The following is a 20,365-nucleotide window of genomic DNA, read 5'->3' as shown; positions in this document are numbered from 1 at the left end:
GCTACAAAGCGAAGTCGAGCAGTATCTCTGGCAGCAGCGCACCCCTCCCCGATGAACTTAATGCATTCTATGCTCGGTTTGAGCAGGTAACCAACAATCCGCTATCGAGTGCCCCAGCAACCCATAATTCACCCATACCCACCATCACAGTTTCCGAAGTCAGATCCGCCTTCCTGAAAGTGAACCCACGGAAGGCGATGGGCCCGGACGGGATCCCCGGTCGTGCACTCAGAGCCTGCGCGGACCAGCTGGCAGAGGTTTTCACAGACATCTTTAACCTATCCCTACTCCACTCCGAGGTCCCCACCTGCTTCAAGAAGACCACCATCATACCGGTACCAAAGAAGAACCAGGCAACGTGCCTCAATGGCTACCGCCCGGTGGCCCTGACGTCAGTTGTAATGAAGTGCTTCGAGAGGCTGATCATGAAGCGCATCACCTCCATACTCCCGGAACGCCTTGGCCCACTTCAATTTGCATACCGTCGCAACCGGTCCACATCAGATGCTATTTCCCTGGCCCTACACTCATCCCTAGAGCATCTCGAAAACAAGGACTCCTACATCAGACTCCTATTTATTGACTACAGCTCCGCCTTCAACACCATAATCCCAGCCAAGCTCATATCAAAGCTCCAAAACCTAGGACTTGGCTCTCCACTCTGCAACTGGATCCTTGACTTTCTGACCAACAGACCACAGTCAGTAAGAATGAACACCAACACCTCCTCCACAATAGTCCTCAATACCGGTGCCCCGCGGCTTCCGGTTGCGGCTATGACCAGCTAAGTCGCACGTTTGGCTGCTCCTGCGAGGAAGGTGTTTTCGGGCCGATTGGAGGGCCCCTAACGGCGCTGGAACGACGATTCCCGGTGGGGGAAGGTTCCCAGAGGAGAACCCTGCAAAACTTATGGTCGTCACCCGAAGTGGGGCAGAAAAAAAAGCGGCAGCAGCTCCCCGAAAAAAGCGGGGGAAGAAACCCAAAATGGCGGCCGGCGGCGCACCCGAGGACTGGAGGAAATGGGCGGAGGAGCAGCAGGCCGTTCTCCTGCGCTTCTTCACGGAGCTGAAAGTGGAGCTGCTGGAGTCGATGAACGCGACGACCACCAGGCTGATGGGGGCACAGGCGACCCAAGAGGCGTCAATTCGGGAGCTGCAGCAGGAGATGGCTGTGAGGGAGGAGGAGGCCACGGTCCTCGTGGGAAAGGTGGAGGTGCACGAGGCACTCCACCTGAAATGGCAAAACCGACTGGAGGAGATGGATACCCGCATGAGGCGGAAAAACCTGAGGATCCTGGGCCTGGCAGAAGGGCTGGAGGGGTCGGACCTCCCGAGGTATGTGGCAGAAATGCTGGGCTCACTGATGGGGGCAGGGGCCGTCCCTTCGCCCCTGGAACTGGAGGAGGCCTACAGAGTAATGGCCAGGAAGCCAAGAGCAAACGAACCCCCGAGGGCGGTGCTGGTTCGGTTCCAGCGACTCAGTGACCGGGAGAGGGTGCTGAGGTGGGCCAAGAGAGAGAGGAGCAGCAAATGGGAGAACTCGACGGTGAGGATCTACCAGGACTGGAGTGCGGAGGTGGCAAAGCGGCGGGCCCGGTTCAACCGGACGAAGGCGGTGCTGCATGCCAAGAGAATCAGATTCGGGATGCTGCAGCCAGCGCGCTTGTGGGTGACCTATGAGGACCAGCACCACTATTTCGAGTCCCCGGAGGAGGCGTGGGCCTTTGTCCAGGAAGAAAAGCTGGACTCGAACTAGAACCAGGGGATACTTGGCGGTCGTTGCCGCTCTGGTACTTTAAGCTGGACACGTGGCTTTCTTTTGGTTGGATTTTCACTTGGCTGTATTTTTGGACCCTTTTTTTCTCTCTACCAGTTTTTTTCTTTTTTCTGTTATTTATAATGTTATGTTGGGGGGGCGGGGTGGGGGGGGGAGTGCCGGGGGTATGTGTTTCTTGTGGGGTTTTTTTCATCGGTGTGGGATCGGGGACGGGGGTGGAACTGAAGATGGAGGGGTGGGGAGTGGCAGGGCGAAAGCGCGGGCTTTCCTCTGGTTTCCCACGCGCGGGGCAGAGGAGGGAGGAGGGTGGGAGGAAGGGGCGTGGTCAGCAATGGCTCCCTTTCCCACGCTGGAGCGGGGTCAAGGAGGGGTGGTAAGGGGGGGGATGTCCCCCATGCCGGGAGGAGTCGGATTGTGGCAGGGGCAGCCGGGTCAGCGTAAACCAGCTGACTTACGGAAGTACTATGGAGGGTGCATCGCGGCTAGGAAGGGTCCTAGCCTGGGGGGGGAGGGGGGTGGGGGGGGAGGGGGAGGGGGGAAGGGGGGAGCTACCGGGTTGCTGCTGAAAAGGCCAGGGAGGAGAAGTTGAGGACCGGAGGGGTGGGGGGAGGGCGCCATCGCCATGGGGAGCGGGTCAGAAGGGGAGGGCTGACTCGGGGCGAGCAGGTGACAGGATATGGCTAGTCGGCAGGGGAGAGGGGCGGGCTGCCCTTCGACCCGGCTGATCACTTGGAATGTGAGGGGGCTGAATGGGCCGGTCAAGAGAACGAGAGTAATCTCGCATTTGAAGGGACTGAAGGCGGATGTAGCAATGCTACAAGAGACCCATTTGAAGGTGGCGGACCAGGTCCGCCTGAGAAGGGGGTGGGTGGGACAGGTGTTCCACTCAGGACTGGACGCAAAGAACCGGGGGGTGGCGATCCTGGTAGGGAAGAGGGTGTCGTTCGTGGCGGCGGAGGTGGTGGCGGATAAAGAGGGTAGATATGTCATGGTGAAGGGTAGGCTACAGGGGGAGAAAGTGGTGATGGTTAATGTGTATGCCCCGAATTGGGACGACGCTGGCTTCATGAGGCGCCTACTGGGCCTCATTCCGGACCTGGAGGCAGGGGGCCTGATCATGGGGGGGGACTTCAACACAGTGCTGGACCCCGTGCTGGACAGATCGAGTTCAAGGACGAGTAGGAGGCCGGCAGCGGCAGAAGTGTTAAAGGGGTTTATGGAGCAGATGGGAGGGGTAGATCCCTGGAGGTTTGGGAGGCCGAGAGCGAGGGAGTATTCCTTTTTCTCCCATGTCCACAGAGTCTATTCTAGAATTGACTTTTTTGTATTGAGCAGGGGACTGATCCCGAAAGTACGGGAAGTGGAGTACTCGGCCATAGCGGTCTCAGACCATGCGCCACACTGGGTAGATTTGGAAATGGGGGAGGCGCGAGACCAGCGTCCGCTGTGGCGCCTGGATGTGGGGTTGCTGGCGGATGAGGAGGTGTGTAAGAGGGTCCGGAAAAGCATTGAAAGATATCTGGACACTAATGACACGGGGGAGGTGCAGGTGGGGATGGTCTGGGAGGCCCTGAAGGCGGTGATCCGGGGGGAGCTGATCTCCATACGGGCACATAGGGAAAGGAGGGAGAGACAGGAGAGGGAGAGGCTGGTGGGGGAGCTTTTGGACGTGGATAGGAGATATGCGGAGGCACCAGAGGAGGGGCTGTTGGGGGAACGGCGCAGTTTGCAGGCTAAGTTCGACCTGTTGACCACCAGAAAGGCAGAGACACAGTGGAGAAGGGCGCAGGGCGCGATTTATGAATATGGGGAGAAGGCGAGTAGGATGTTGGCGCATCAGCTCCGCAAGCGGGATGCGGCTAGAGAAATTGGGGGAGTGAGGGAGAGGGGTGGGAACGTAGTGCAGAAGGGGCCAGAAGTAAATGGGGTCTTCAGAGACTTCTATAAGGAGCTGTATCGGTCAGAGCCGCCGACGAGGGGAGGGGGGATGGAGGGCTTCTTGAACAAATTGAGGTTCCCCAAGGTCCAAGAGGAGCTGGTAGAGGGGCTGGGGGCGCCGATAGGGTTAGAGGAGCTAGTCAAGGGGATTGGGCATATGCAGACGGGGAAGGCGCCGGGGCCAGACGGGTTCCCGGTGGAATTTTACAAAAAATATGCGGATTTGGTGGGCCCTGTGCTGGTACGAGCCTTCAACGAGGCATGGGAGGGGGGGGCTCTGCCCCCGACAATGTCGCAGGCACTGATCTCTCTGATCTTGAAGCGGGACAAGGACCCCGTGCAGTGTGGGTCATATAGGCCTATCTCGCTCATGAATGTGGACGCCAAGTTGCTGGCAAAGATCCTGGCTACCAGGATAGAGGATTGTGTGCCAGGGGTGATACACGAGGACCAGACGGGTTTTGTGAAAGGGCGGCAGCTTAATACGAACGTGCGGAGACTGCTAAACGTCATCATGATGCCGGCAGTGGAGGGTGAGGCGGAGATAGTGGTGGCATTGGACGTGGAGAAAGCATTTGATAGGGTGAAGTGGAAGTACCTGTGGGAGACGCTGGAACGGTTTGGATTTGGGGAGGGATTTATTAAATGGGTGAAGCTGCTCTATTCGGCCCCGACGGCAAGTGTAGTGACGAATGGTAGGAGATCGGAGTATTTTGGGCTCCACCGGGGGACCAGACAGGGGTGCCCCTTGTCCCCCCTGCTCTTCGCACTGGCAATTGAACCGTTGGCGATGGCACTGAGGGGCTCAGGGGGGTGGAGAGGGCTGACAAGGGGCGGGGAGGAGCACCGGGTATCGCTATACGCGGACGACCTGCTGCTATACGTGGCAGACCCAGAAGGGGGAATGCCGGAGGTGATGGAACTGCTAGCAGAATTTGGGGACTTTTTGGGGTACAAGCTAAACTTGGGCAAGAGTGAGGTATTTGTGATACACCCAGGGGACCAGGAAGAGGGAATCGGGAGACTCCCGTTTAAGAGAGCAGGAAAGAGTTTTAGATATTTAGGGGTGCAGGTGGCAAGGAACTGGGGGACTCTCCACAAGCTGAACTTCTCCAGGCTGGTGGAACAGATGGAGGAGGAATTTAAAAGGTGGGACATGGTGCCGCTGTCGCTGGCGGGCAGAGTGCAGTCCGTTAAAAGGACGGTCCTCCCGAGGTTTTTGTTTTTATTTCAGTGCTTGCCCATCTTCCTCCCTAGGGCCTTCTTCAAAAAGGTGACGAGTAGCATCATGAGCTACGTGTGGACGCACGGCACCCCAAGGGTGAGGAGGGTCTTCTTGGAGCGGAGTAGGGATAGTGGAGGGCTGGCATTACCCAATCTTTCGGGGTATTACTGGGCGGCAAATGTATCGATGGTGCGCAAGTGGATGATGGAAGGGGAGGGGGCAGCTTGGAAACGAATGGAGAGGGCGTCCTGTGGCAACATAAGCCTGGGGGCCCTAGTAACGGCGCCATGGCCGCTCCCTCCCACGAGGTACACCACGAGCCCGGTGGTGGCGGCCACCCTCAAGATCTGGGGGCAGTGGAGGCGGCACAGGGGGGAAGTGGGAGGTCTGATGGAGGCACCGTTAAGAGGGAACCATAGATTCATCCCGGGGAACATGGACGGGGGATTTCAGAGCTGGCACAGGGTGGGCATCAGGCAGCTGAAGGATCTGTTTGTAGATGGGAGGTTTGCGAGCCTGAGAGAGCTGGAGGAGAAATTCGGGCTCCCCCCGGGAAACATGTTTAGACATTTGCAGGTGAAGACATTTGCTAGACGCCAGGTGGAAGGGTTTCCCTTGCTCCCCAGTAGGGGGGCGAGTGATAGGGTGCTCTCGGGGGTCTGGGTCGGAGGGGGGAGGATATCGGACATCTACAAAGTAATGCAGGAGGCGGAGGAGGCATCATTAGAGGAGCTGAAAGCCAAGTGGGAGGGGGAGCTGGGAGAACAGATAGAGGATGGGACATGGGCTGATGCCCTGGAGAGGGTTAATTCTTCCTCCTCGTGTGCGAGGCTTAGCCTCATTCAATTTAAGGTGCTACATAGAGCCCATATGACGGGGACAAGGATGAGTCGGTTCTTTGGGGGTGAGGACAGATGTGTCAGGTGTTCGGGAAGTCCAGCGAACCATGTCCATATGTTTTGGGCATGTCCGGCACTGGAGGAGTTCTGGAAGGGGGTGGCAAGGACGGTGTCGAGGGTGGTGGGATCCAGGGTCAAACCAGGATGGGGACTTGCGATCTTTGGGGTTGGGGTGGAGCCGGGGGTACAGGAGGCGAGAGAGGCCGGAGTACTGGCCTTTGCGTCCCTAGTTGCTCGAAGAAGGATACTAATACAGTGGAAGGACACGAGGCCTCCAAGCGTGGAAACTTGGATTAATGACATGGCAAGCTTTATTCAGTTGGAAAGGGTCAAATTCGCCCTGAGAGGGTCGGTACAAGGGTTCTTCAGGCGGTGGCAGCCTTTCCTCGACTTTTTGGCTCAGAGATAGGGTACAGAGGTCGCAGCAGCGGCAACCCGGGGGGGGGGGGGGGGGGGAGGGGGGGTGGCAACAACGGTTGTGGTGGGTTATTTACGGTTGAAATGCGGGCAAATTTGCTCGCAGTTCATGTTTGATGTTGATTGTTGCTTTGTTTGTTTTTGGGGGAGGGGGGAGGGACAACGCGCGCGCGAGTTCGGGCGGGGGGGGGATATTTGTTAAGAGGGAATATTTTGTAATATTTTATAGTTAGTTGGGGTAAATATCTTCATGTAAAAAATTCTTTCAATAAAAATTATTTTTAAAAAAAATACCGGTGCCCCGCAAGGCTGCGTACTTAGCCCCCTACTCTACTCCCTGTACACACACGACTGCATGGCAAAACTTGGTTCCAACTCCATCTACAAATTTGCTGACGATACGACCATAGTGGGCCGGATCTCGAATAACGACGAGTCCGAATACAGGAGGGAGATAGAGAACCTAGTGGAGTGGTGCAGCGACAACAATCTCTCCCTTAATGCCAGCAAAACTAAAGAGCTGGTCATCGACTTCAGGAAGCAAAGTACTGTGCACACCCCTGTCAGCATCAACGGAGCCGAGGTAGAGATGGTGAGCAGTTTCAAATTCCTAGGGGTGCACATCACCAAAAATCTATCCTGGTCCAGTCATGTCGACGCTATCACCAAGAAAGCACAACAGCGCCTTTACTTCCTCAGGAAACTAAGGAAATTCGGCATGTCCACATTAACCCTTACCAACTTTTACAGATGCACTATAGAGAGCATCCTATCGGGCTGCATCACAGCCTGGTATGGCAACTGCTCGGCCCAGGACCGCAAGGAACTTCAGAGAGTCGTGAATACCGCCCAGTCCATCACACGAACCTGCCTCCCATCCATTGATTCCATCTACACCTCCCGCTGCCGGGGGAAAGCAGGCAGCATAATCAAGGATCCCTCCCACCCGGCTTACTCACTTTTCCAACTTCTTCCATCGGGCAAGAGATTCAGAAGTCTGAGAACACGCACGAACAGACTCAAAAGAGTTTCTTCCCCACTGTCACCAGACTCCTAAATGACCCTCTTATGGACTGACCTCATTAACACTACACCCTGTCTGCTTCATCCGATGCCAATGCTTATGTAGTTACATTGTATATATTGTGGTGCCCTATTATGTATTCTCATGTATTTTCTTGAATTCTGTTTAATTCCCTTTTCTTCCCATGTACTGAATGATCTGTTGAGCTGCTTGCAGAAAAATACTTTTCACTGTACCTCGGTACACGTGACAATAAACAAATCCATCCATCCAAATGCTCATTTGGTCAATCCGCTATCCAGTTCCTGCATGACCACATTTCACAACACGGGGTGCAACCTGACGCCGACAAGGTGCTGGCGATCAACGCCATGAACACCCCGGAGATCAAGAAGGCAGTCCTCTGCTTCCTCGGGATGGTAAATTTTCTCGGGAAATTCATTCCCAATTTGGCAGCCCACACCACGGCCCTCCGGCATCTCGTCAAGAAGTCAAAAGTGTTCCAGTGGCTGCCCGCACATGAAAAGGAGTGGCTCGAGCTAAAGGCAAAGCTCACCACAGCCCCAGTACTGGCGTTCTTTGACCCAACCAGGGAGACCAAGATATTTACTGACGCTAGCCAGGACGGCATTGGGACGGTGCTCCTCCAGCAAGACGACTCCTCGTCCTGGGCTCCAGTGGCATATGCCTCCAGGGCCATGATGCCGACCGAGCAACGGGATGCCCAGATCGAGAAGGAGTGCTTGGGTCTTCTGATAGGAATAGTCAAGTTTCATGACTACGTATATGGCCTGCCGAAGTTCACGGTGGAAACAGACCATAGGCCTTCAGTCCACATAATCCAGAAGGATTTAAATGACATGACGCCTCGGCTCCAGTGCATTCTTCTTCGCCTCCGCCGATATGACTTCGAACTCATCTACACACCGGGTAAGGAACTGATCATCGCGGATGCCCTATCCAGATCCATCACCATGCCGTGTGAACAGGGCGACTTCATCTGCCACATGAGGCACAGGTGCAGTTGTGTGCCAGCAACCTACCAGCCACTGATGAACGAGTGGTCCAAATACGTGAAGAAACTGCCAAACCTCTAATGCAGCGCATGATGCAACACCTCGCCCATGGCTAGCAAAAGGGGCAATGTCCCCAGTTCTTTAACGTTAAGGACGAGTTAACGGTCATTGAGGGAATCCTTCTTAAAATGGACAGGATCGTCATTCCTCAAAGCATCCGAGCTTTGGTGCTCGGGCAGATCCATGAGGGTCACCTTGGGATCAGAAAATGTCGATGCAGAGCTCGGGAGGTGGTTTATTGGCCGGGTGTCAACCAAGACATTGCTGACACGATCCTCAACTGCCCGACCTGCCAGAAGTTTCAACCGGCTCAGCCAGAGAAACACTGCAACAGCACGAGCATGTGACCTCTCCGTGGTCTAAAGTGGGGGTAGACCTCTTTCACGCCAATGGGCATGATTACGTGCTCCTGGTCGACTACTTCTCCAGCTACCCGGAGGTGGTGAAATTGTCGGACCTCACGTCTAGGTCCGTCATTAAAACCTGCAAAGAGACATTTGCCAGACACAGGATACCACTCACAGTAATGAGTGACAATGGTCCGTGTTTTTACAGCCAGGAGTGGTCTGATTTTGAAAGATCCTACAACTTCAGACACATCACTTCCAGTCCCCATTACCTGCAACCAAACGGGAAGGCCGAAAAAGGGGTCCATATCGTCAAGCGGTTGTTGTGCAAGGCCGCAGACTCAGCATCCGATTTCAGCTTGCCGCTGCTTGCCTACAGGGTGGCACCTCTGTCGGCTGGTTTGTCTCCGCGGAGCACAGATGCTCATGAACCGCAACCTGAGGACGAGTGATCCAACCATTCACATTCCGGACCTGGACCACCTCACGGTGCTGCAAAAAGTGAATTGGTCCAGGGACCAGTAGAAGATCGCATATGATGCTCATGCCACGGATCTGCCTGCGCTGGCTCCCGCAGATGTTGTCCGTGTCCAATTGCCTGAGGGAGGTTGATCGGCCCCAGCTGTTGTTATCAGGAATGCCGCCCCAAGGTATTTCATTGTCCAATTGGCTGATGGCTCCATTCTCTGGCGCAGCAGGAGGGCGCTGCGGAGAGTTCCCCGCCCACCGCCTAACCGCATTGCTCCGCCGGCTGTCGTGCCTCCTCCGGACGTTTCCTGCCACGAGGACACCGATCTGCCAGTGATCGCGCCTGTCCACGACACCGCCGCAATGCCAGCAATCCCGCCTGTCCATGTGCCGGCGTCTCCTGCTCCACCTCTGCGCTGATCGACTCGAATTCGGCGGCCGCCTCAAAAACTGAATCTATAGACTTTGCTTTTGTAAATTTTGTTCAGTTTGCTTTGTATCTGCACAATCGACACCTTCCCATGTACATATGTTCGTTAACTTACCACTTGTACATAGTCAGGCATGTATACACTGAGATTCAGACAGGCAGTGATTGACATATAGGATGACCAATGAACACACAACACAAAACAACCAATCACCAGACAAGACACCACCACTATAAAGCTCACAGGGCATAAGACTCCCGCTCTTTTCGGGACCTAGGCACTGAGACAGTCAGAGTGTACAGGTCAGTGGACATTATTGCCATGTAAGTCTGGTCGAACCAGTAAGAGGTCGTCAGTAGGATTAGTAGAGTGTCAACCCACAGCTGAACATGTACAGCCGTTCTTAGTTTAAATAAAACAGTGTTGGCTCATCTGCGGTGTTAGACGTTTGTGTCTAGCTTCCCTGCATCCAGTTGCCATCAATGTCAAACCAACCCGCCTAACACATCACTTCTTAATTATTTTATGTGTACTATCGAGTTGGTTCTTCAACTAATAGAGAAAATCATTGATCTCCTCTCATCAAATCTTGATTCTTTCAAAGGAGGAGCCTTAGATATTCGTAAACCTAGCTCCCACTCTGTTCCCATCCCCCAATCTTCTCAATGTTCCCTTACCCCACACCCACCCCAAAGTCTCAGTGTTCCCTCATCCCACTCTTCCCAAGCCTCCCAATGTGTTCCCTCACCCCATTCTTCCCAAACCTCCCAGAGTTCCCTTATCCCACACTCACCCCAAAGCTCCCAATGTGTTCCTTCACCCCAAACTTTCCACTGTGTTCCTTCACTCCATTTTTCACAAACCTTCCAATGTGTTCCCTCACCCCATTCTTCCCAAACCTCCCAGCATTCCCTCATCCCACACTCACCCCAAAGCTCCCAATGTGTTCCTTCACCCCATTCTTCCCAAATATCCTGCAGTGTTCCCTCACCCCATTCTTCCCAAAGCTCCCACAGTGTTCCTTCACCTCACATTCACCCCAAATCTCCCACTGTGCTTCCTCACCCCACTTTCCCCCAAACCTCCCATGGCGTTTCCTCATCCCACTCTGTCCCCAAACCTCTCATCGTGTTCCCTTACCACATCCCTCCCCCAAACCTCACGGTGTGTTCCCTCACCCCACCCTTCCCCCAAATCTCCCATTGTGATCCCTGACCATACGTTCTTCCCCCAAATCTCCCACTGTGTTCCCTCACCCCACCTCACTCTGTTCCCAAACCTCCCATGGTGTTCCCTCACCCACACTCTGCCCCCAAACCTCTCACTGTGTTCCCTATGGTGGGGATGCACATGAGAGTGTGAATGCGATGTACACTCCTTGCCCAGTTTGTATTTAACTCTGACCTGGTACTTCTGAAAACATAGTAATAATCTATGTATTCTTGGTGATGCACAGTTCAGGGGCTTTTAACTATAGCTTCGAAAGACTTATGATCAGACTATCTCCAGGCCTTTGTCATTGACAAACTGGGGGAAGCATTCTAGGCCTATACAATTGCGAATATGTCTCTCTATTTGGGCTCAACGCTGCTGTGTTTCAGTCATTGCTTTTGAAGCACACTGATGCTTTATTTTGCAAGAGGACAGTTCCCAAAAGAACAAAGAAAAGTCCAGCACAGGAACAGGCCCATTGGCCCTCCAAGCCGCACCGACTATGCTGCCCGTCTAAACTAACATCTTCTACACTTCCTGGGTCCATATCCCTCTATTCCCATCCTATTCATATATTTGTCAAGATTCCCCTTAAATGTCACTTGCGTCCCTGCTTCCACCACCTCCTCTGGCAGCGAGTTCCAGGCACTCACTACCTTCTGTGTAAAAAAACTTGCCTCGTACATCTCCTTTAAACCTTGCCCTGTTGCCAATTGTGCTTTTACTTAATTGCTATGTTTTAATAACCTTTGCTCTAGAGTCGCCAGGTATCGTTCTGATACCACCACGAGGTTCAAAGCCAAGTGCTGATCAATAACTCAATACACCAGTTAGTAAGTTTCAAATCAAAACACGTTTATTATACACACAGTCAATCACTACTCATGCTTTATTTTGCAAGAGGACAGTTCCCAAAAGAACAAAGGACAAAGAAAAGTCCAGCACAGGAACAGCTCTACTTACTAGACTATCACTAACACTAAAGGCCTATACTTAGCTTTTGGAATGGCCCACCAGGTCAGAGGAACAATGACCGTTGTCCGGTTCTGAGTCTGCAGGTTTCAAGCTGGCATGGAATAGTAGCTAGGAGCGCCTATCTCGTAGTGTGCATTGACTGGAGACTTACTTGGTTGGTGCAGCTGCTAGGCAGGTCTCTCCTTGTTGAGAGTCACAGTCAAGAGTTCTTTGAGAGCTGCCAAGAAGGACGAGCTGAACTTGGGGACTCTATTTTATAGTCCCCAGGGGTTTCGCGCCCTTTTGGGCGAACCCTGGACCTGGTCCCAATTAATTGGACCAAGTCCCAATCGTTTCAATCGATTTCTCCAATACTGGAGCTGTTCCCTGATCGCCGGGCGGTTCCTTTGTGTCCGTTGGCCTTCCTTTGTCCTGGCTCCCGCTGGCGCCGGGGAGTCTGGTTTGATCCTGATCGCTTCAATGTTTCTAATTGTTCCTGGGGATTGCTCATTAGTATGCAGATGGCTACTGATTTCGGTTCTGCCTGGGTTCTGCAAGTCTTAATACACAGGAAACCTTGCACCTGCTTGTTTTCTTGTGGCTGGCCAATTTTCCCTGTATTCTTTGCGGGCCTCCATTTTGGAATCGGGAAGTGGCCACCCCAGGTGGCTACAGCCCCTCGCACCTTAAACCTATGCCCCCCTAGCAATTGACCCCTCTACCCTGGAGAAAAGTCTCTGACTATCCACTCTGTCTGTGACCCTCATAATTTTGTAGACCTCTATCAGGTCACCCCTCAACCGCCGCCATTCCAGTGAGAACAAACCAAGTTTATTCAACCGCTCCTCATAGCTAATGCCCTCCATACCAGACAACATCCTGGTTAATCTCTTCTGCACCTTCTCTAAAGCCTTCACATCCTTCTGGTAGTGTGGTGACCAGAATTGAACACTATACTCCAAGTGTGGCCTAACTAAGGTTCTATACAGCTGCAACATGACTTGCCAATTCTTATACTCAATGCCCCGGCCAATGAAGGCAAGCATGCCGTATGCCTTCTTGACTACCTTCTCCACCTGTGTTGTCCCTTTCAGTGACCTGTGGACCTGTACACCTAGATCTCTCTGACTGTCAATACCCTTGAGGGTTCTACCATTCACTGTATATTCCCTACCTGCATTAGACCTTCCAAAATGCATTACCTCACATTTGTCTGGATTAAACACCATCTGCCATCTCTCCGCCCAAGTCTCCAAACGATCTAAATCCTGCTGTATCCTCTGACAGTCTTCATCACTATCCGCAATTCCACCTACCTTTGTGTCATCTGCAAACTTACTAATCAGACCAGTTACATTTTCCTCCAAATCATTTATATATACTACGAACAGCAAAGGTCCCAGCACTGATCCCTGCGGAACACAACTAGCCACAGCCCTCCAATTAGAAAAGCACCCTTCCATTGCTACACTCTGCCTTCTATAACCTAGCCAGTTCTGTATCCATCTTGCCAGCTCACCCCTGATCCCGTGTAACTTCACCTTTTGTACCAGTCTACCTGAAGGACCTTGTCAAAGGCCTTACTGAAGTCCATATCGACAACATCCACTGCCCTACCTGCATCAATCATCTTTGTGACCTATTCAAAAAACTCTATCAAGTTAGTGAGACACGACCTCCCCTTCACAAAACCATGCTGCCTCTCACTGATACGTCCATTTGCTTCCAAATGGGAGTAGATCCTGTCTCAAAGAATTCTCTCCAGTAATTTCCCTACCACTGACGTAAGGCTCACCGGCCTGTAGTTCCCTGGATTATCCTTGCTACCTTTCTTAAACAAAGGAATAACATTGGCTATTCTCCAGTCCTCCGGGACATCACCTGAAGACAGTGAGGATCCAAAGATTTCTGTCAAGGCCTCAGCAATTTCCCAGACCCTTTCACTGTGACACTGACTGCGAGGACAACATTCCCAGACATCTTCACTGTGACAGACTGCGAGGACACTGTTCACAGACCACTTCACTGCAACGCTGAGTCCAAGGACACCGTTCCCACTGTTCTGTGGAACACCACAGGAGCTGAATTAATACCAAAAGGTAAGTGTAAAAACCTGTAGCACCTTGATGTTATGTTGAAGGTACAGAGATAGGAGCTGTGTTCATCCAGCTTGACTGAACTCGCATCTAAGACTGAATAGTATTTAGCTTTAGCAAACTTGTACTTTGAATGTCGACAACTGATAATGCTCTCTTTGTACTGCTTGGTTTAGATTTCTGGGATCCAGACAGTCGTAGATTTCCATCTGATTTTCTTGATGAAGTGAAGTTCATCAATTTTCTTGATGAAGTGAAGTTTCTCCAGTCTGTAACAATTCTACTTTTAGTCAGCCTCTCCTGGGCGGGTGTTTTTGGGTGTCGTACTTTGGTCAATCTTGATGGTGTGCTCTCCCTTTAGGGTACCAATCCCCTTGAACACACCTTGTACATATTTAGGATGTTATCATAGGTGCTATCAGAGGTGTCTCTTGATTAACTTCCGATTTTCTCAAACGTTAATTCCAACAATGGGTGTTGCACATTTTTCACCTCTATCAGTGGAAGTGCTGAGACTGTTTTTTGTAGCTCACTTTAAATGTCTATTGACCTGGGCAGTAGGGTGACGCTGTGGTTAACACTGCTGCCTCATGGCGCTGAGTCCCAGGTTCGATCCCGGCTCTAGTTCACTATCTGTGTGGAGTTTGCACATTCTCTGCATGGGTTTCGGCCCCACAACCCAAGAATGTGCAGGGTCGGTGAATTGGCCACACTAAAATCGCCCCTTAATTGGAAAAAAAAATTGGATACTCTCAATTATTAAAAAAATAAAATAAATGTACATAGGCCTTCTACAACAATTTATTCACCTGTGTCAGTAGACAGCTTCACTTTTGTTTTATCCTTTACTTATTTTCCTTTACTTATGTTACGATGCAGGCTTATGGGAATTACATTTTCTCCTGCACCTTTATCAAGCTTGAAATTCACCGGGCGGGATTCTCCCAATGGGAGTCTAAGTGCCGATGCCGGAGTAAAAGCCAGTGTTTCACTCCGGCGTCGGCGCCTGTTCCCAGACCGCCATTCTGGGGCCTCCAAGGGCCTGGCAGGTGCGTGGCGCGATTTGCGGGGACCTTGGATCCCGTGCATGCGCAGTTGGGCAGGCACCAACTAGTGCATGCGCAGTGGCCGTCCTTCCCCCAGGCCGCCCCGCACAACAATGATGCAGGGCTATAACATTGCCGGCGAAGGAAAGGAGGTCTGCCGACAGAGAAGCCGGCCGCCGATCGGTGGGCCCCGATCGTAGGTCAGACACCATCGGAGGCCCCCCACCCAAGTGAGGGAGACCCCCCCCCCCCCCCACAGGCCGCCCCCCAAGCATTCCCGCAGAGTTCCCGCCGGCAGCAACCAGGGGTGAAGAGCGCCGGCGGGACTCTGTCTTGTCAGATTGGCCGCTTGGCCCATTCGGGCCTGAGAATCGGCGGCCCCGCAGATTTCAGCGGCCGGTACCGCGCCAAATGTGCCGGTGCAAATGGCCATTTTCTGAAGTTCAAACTTTCTCTCTCGTTATCTTTTTCCCTGATCTGTATCTCCCTTTCTCTTTCTTTTTGTTCTGCTCGGGCTATTCTTTCTGTTTTCCTTTATTCTCTCTCTTCCTTTCTTTCTCTCTCTCTCTCTTTCTCTTTCTTTTTCCTCTCTCTCTCTCTCTTTCGTATTCAAGCTGCTTTAATTCTTTTTCATGTTCCATTTGTTTAATTTGCAGCTGAATTTTTGCTATTTCCAATGAATCAAACTGTATCTCAGGCAACTTTAAATGCTTCGCCACCACCATAATGGCCTCATCTATTCGCATTTTTTCAGGTAATTTTAACTGCAATGTTTTTGCCAAATCTAACAGTCTGCTTTTAGTCTCTGTCCGTAAGGTACTGCGTGTGACCGTCTCCACCCCAAAAACTTCAGAGCCTCTGAAAGAGCTACTGTCCACAACACACTCCCTACTTAAACTGAAATACCACACCTGAAAAGCAACCACAATATGCTCACCCCTCACTGCCTTTAAGTTCATAAAGCAAATCCGATAGATAGACTTTTATCCCCCTCGGGCCCCCAATTTGTTCTGGGCAGGGTTTAGAGAACCCCAAAGTGATATTTATATACATACCCATTTATAAACACCCATTTCTTAAAGGTATTCTCACATGACATCATCATGTCAGTAATTTTTAAACCAACCCTCCATTAGTTTTCTTTAGAATTTAAGGGCAGCAAAACACAGAAGCTGCCAGTGCACACACACACACAACTAAGAGGCTGCTCAGTGTAAACACGCACACAACTAAGAGGCTGCTCAGTGTAAACACGCACACAACTAAGAGGCTGCTCAGTGTAAACACGCACACAACTAAGAGGCTGCTCAGTGTAAACACGCACACAACTAAGAGGCTGTTCAGTGTAAACACGCACACAACTAAGAGGCTGCTCAGTGTAAACACGCACACAACTAAGAGCAGCTTAGCTTTAAGGGCAGCACGGTAGCATGGTGGTTAGCATAAATGCTTCACAGCTCCAGGGTCCCAGGTTCGATTCCCGGCTGGGTCACTGTCTGTGCGGAGTCTGCACGTCCTCCCCGTGTTTGCGTGGGTTTCCTCCGGGTGCTCCGGTTTCCTCCCATAGTCCAAAGATGTGCGGGTTAGGTGGATTGGCCATGCTAAAATTGCCCGTAGTCTCCTAAAATGTAAGGTTAAGGGGGGTTGTTGGGTTACGGGTATAGGGTGGATACGTGGGTTTGAGTAGGGTGATCATGGCTCGGCACAACATCGAGGGCCGAAGGGCCTGTTCTGTGCTGTACTGTTCTATGTTCTAATTTGCTGTTACTGCACTAATGAAAAGTTCAAATTCAGTGTTTGTATCATCATCTGCAATCATGCGCACTTTCTTCGATGTACGCACCTTAACGAAGTGATTTAGTTGATCAGAGTTCTTACACTGCTTTCCACAAGCTAGCCAACAACGTGGTAAGTGCTCTGTTCTGTATCAACTGTTTTTAAATGTTTTCGTAGCCATTTTGTTCTTTTTAATTTTAGGCTGTCGATTTTCCTCCAGCACGGTTTCTGTTTAACTGCAACTTTTAACTGCTTGACCTTCTTCAGCTTACAAATTTCCATCATTTGTTTAATTTAAATTTTGTTGCCGCTGTCTCTCTCTGCAGATATTTACTGCTTTCCCTTGCATGAAATCCACTTCTCACAACAGCTGTTCTCTCAGGGAATCATCGCAATCCACCAAGTTATTCTATCTCAAGTGAGTGATTCTTAAAGCTCTCCAAATTCACATGATTTAGCCCATTTTCTCAGCTGTTATGTACTGACGTATGTTGCCACTGCCGTGCATGCATATAAAAAAATTATATCTTTCATACATGATGTTTTTCTTAGGGCTGCAGGAAGCTTCAAATGTTGCTATTATTTCTATGAAGTAATTTCATTCCTCACAAACCTCTCCCTGTGTTCCATCCTCCCATTCCTCATAAACCTCTCCCTGTGTTCCATCACCCCATTCCTCACAAACCTCTCCCTGTGTTCCATCACCACATTCCTCACAAACCTCTCCCTGTGTTCCATCCTCCCATTCCTCATAAACCTTTCCCTGTGTTCCATCATCCCATTCCTCACAAACCTCTCCTGTGTTCCATCCTCCCATTCCTCACAAACCTCTCCTGTGTTCCATCCTCCCATTCCTCATTAACCTCTCCCTGTGTTCCATTACCCCATTCCTCACAAACTTCTCCCTGGGTTCCATTACCCCATTCCTCACAAACCTCTCCTGTGTTCCATCCTCCCATTCCTCACAAACCTCTCCTGTGTCCCATTACCCCATTCCTCACAAACCTCTCCCTGTGTTCCATTACCCCATTCCTCACAAACCTCTCCTGTGTTCCATCCTCCCATTCCTCACAAACCTCTCCTGTGTTCCATCCTCCCATTCCTCACAAACCTCTCACTGTGTTCCATCACCCCATTCCTCACAAACCTCTCCCTGTGTTCCATCACCCCATTCCTCACAAACCTCTCCCTGTGTTCCATCATCCCATTCCTCACAAACCTTAGCTAGACAGCTGGTTTGTGATACAGAACAAGGCCAGCAGTGTGGGTTCAATTCCCGTACTAGCTGAGAATTCTGAATTCCATCCTCCCATTTCTCACACCTCCCTCCATGTTGCCTCACCCTACTCTTCCCCAGATTCCCAGTGTGCCCTCTCAAACCATTCCCACCAAAACCTCCCATTCTGTACCCTCACCCCATTCTTTACAAGCCTGTCATTGTGTCCCCTCAACTCATTCCTTATAAACCTCCCACTGTGTTCCCTTATTCCATTACTTCTGAACCATCTCTTAGGTTCCAGTGCCCTACTCCCTCCAAACCTCCTGCTATGTTCCTTTACCGTGCGTTTCCTAGCTTCCCAGAATGTTCCTTCTCCCCTCTCCAGACCTCCTACTATAATCCTTCACCTCATGCCGCCCAATATGTTCTCACAGCCTGCTCCTCCAAAGCTTCTACTATGTTCCCTCATGCCTTGAGATGTTGATGATGAGTCACCTTCTTGAGCCACTGCTATCCATGTTCTGTAGGTGCACCCACAGTGGTGTGAGAATGGGAGTTCTAGGATATTGACTCAGCCACCATGAAACAACCGAGATATAGTTCTATGTCAGGATGGGGTGTAGCTTGGAAGGGAAAAAAATTAGTATTTTGGGTGCCTTGTAGAATAATGGATACCCAGTAGTGAATTACTGGATGGAATGCAAACATGGGGGAACAGATGATTTATATATGTATGGAATTTTACACTTCAGAACTCCTTTAATGGATGTGTGGTATATTGGGATGCCCTGGGATTGTCTTTCTTAATGGGAGTCCTTTTTTTCTTTCATTTTCTCTGGTTCTTTCCAGCACAAACCTCCAAAGTGAGTACGAGGGGTTCCAGATCTTCATACGTTATCTTCACAGCTGCAGCTGCTGTCTTGGCACACACCCGGCTGTTGGCAACGATTCCGCAGATGATATCTCCCACACAGGTTACCTGTAAAGTGGAATAGAGCATATAAAGGACATGGTTTGATGCCAGAGGGTGCCAGTGTTCTCAAAGTACACCAGTGGGTTTGCTGCCTGTGCAATCAGAACCATGTGCAGAAACTTTGCAACTGTCTGATCGCTCGGCATCAAATCCCAGAAAGTGTCTCTAGGTAGGTTGCTGGCATCATAGAGAATCAGTGTAAATGTTCATTTTGAAAAGCAATGATTAATCAAGGACAGTCAGCCTGCATTTGTTCAAGGAATGTCATGCCGGTGTAAAATAAGAACAGGAAAAGCTTGGTAGGCCTGCCAACATCTACGGAGAGAGAAAGAGAGTTAATGTTTCGCAATATGACACTTCTTCAGTCATGTTGGACTCCGCAGGAGTTTTGTTATATAAATCAGTGATTCAGACTTAAATGTAGGGGGCATGTTAAAACTGTGCAAAGTAAACAAAAATTGGCTATGTGGCTGATCGTGACGAAGAAAGCTGGAGACTGCAGGAAGGTATCAATGGAGTGGTCAGACGGGTGAATAAGTAGCAGAAGGAATTCAATCAGCAGAAGCGTGAAGTAATGTATTTGGGAAGGGCAAACGAGGCAAGGGAATAGACAACAAATGGCAGGATATTGCATATTGTAGATATTGGGCTTAATGCTCCGCAGCCCGACGCCGTAATCGTGGCCGGGACGGGAGAATCCAGTCTGACACCGTAATCGGGCCCGCCGCCGGTCCAGCGATTCTCCGGGCACCGAAAATCAGCGTCACCGCGGAGTACACTGCGTGGCCGGGGCCCATTGCCAGAGGCTTGCTCAGCAAACCTCCCCTCCCGACGGGCCAAGTTCCCGTTGGCGTGGAATTAACCACCTATTGCCAGTCGGGATGCTCGTGTGGCAGCTGCAGACTCAGTCTGTGGCCGCCCTGGTCGGGGGCAGGCGGATCGGAGACCGGGGGGGCCTTATAGGCGGTCGGGGATTAAATGTGCAGGGGATGAGGGTCGGCCACACGGCCGATCGGGGTTTTTTTTTTGTCAGGCCGGAGTTCCGAGTCCGCCATGGAGCATGGCGCAGCCGCTGGAGGCCGCCGCTGTTCATGCGCAGCCTCTGACCCGGAAGTGTAGGGGCCCCTAACTGCAGCAAAAGCTGCGAGATTCACTCCGCGTCCCTGCTAGCCCCCTGCAGGGTTATGAATTCGTCTAACTTTTTTCAAGGAATTTCGGGAGTGAATCTCCACCGTTTTTCCCCGGCGTGGGGACATCGTCTCATTTTGAGAGAATCCAGCCCAGTGACTTTGGAATGCTTGTTCACAGAACCCTGAAGGTAGCAGGACAGGTAGGTAAGCTGGTTTCGAAGGCTATCGTTTTTATATATAGGAGCAGGACAGTTATGTCAGAAATGCTTAAAATACTCATTAGGCTGCAGCGTTCGATGACAGAGAGTTATGGTCACCACATGACAACCATCATCTGGTCACACTGGAGATGGTACAG

General features: G+C 51.3%; 1 protein-coding gene across 2 annotated transcripts in view; it reads right to left on the bottom strand.

Annotated features, from left to right (window-relative positions):
- The window catches only part of LOC119958476 (aldehyde oxidase 1-like), a 267,334-nt gene that overhangs the window by 118,341 nt on the left and 128,628 nt on the right, over nt 1–20,365 (bottom strand). For both annotated transcript variants that reach the window (XM_038787024.1, XM_038787034.1), the window contains exon 19: nt 18,761–18,883. In XM_038787024.1, the coding sequence (XP_038642952.1) occupies nt 18,761–18,883 (123 nt within the window). The remainder of the gene's footprint in view (nt 1–18,760; nt 18,884–20,365) is intronic.

Source organism: Scyliorhinus canicula, chromosome 2, assembly GCF_902713615.1.
Source record: "Scyliorhinus canicula chromosome 2, sScyCan1.1, whole genome shotgun sequence".
In the NCBI taxonomy this organism is placed as follows: Eukaryota; Metazoa; Chordata; class Chondrichthyes; order Carcharhiniformes; family Scyliorhinidae; genus Scyliorhinus; species Scyliorhinus canicula.
The sequence above is the reverse complement of the archived record's forward strand: the minus strand, read 5'-3'. Positions and strand labels throughout refer to the sequence as shown.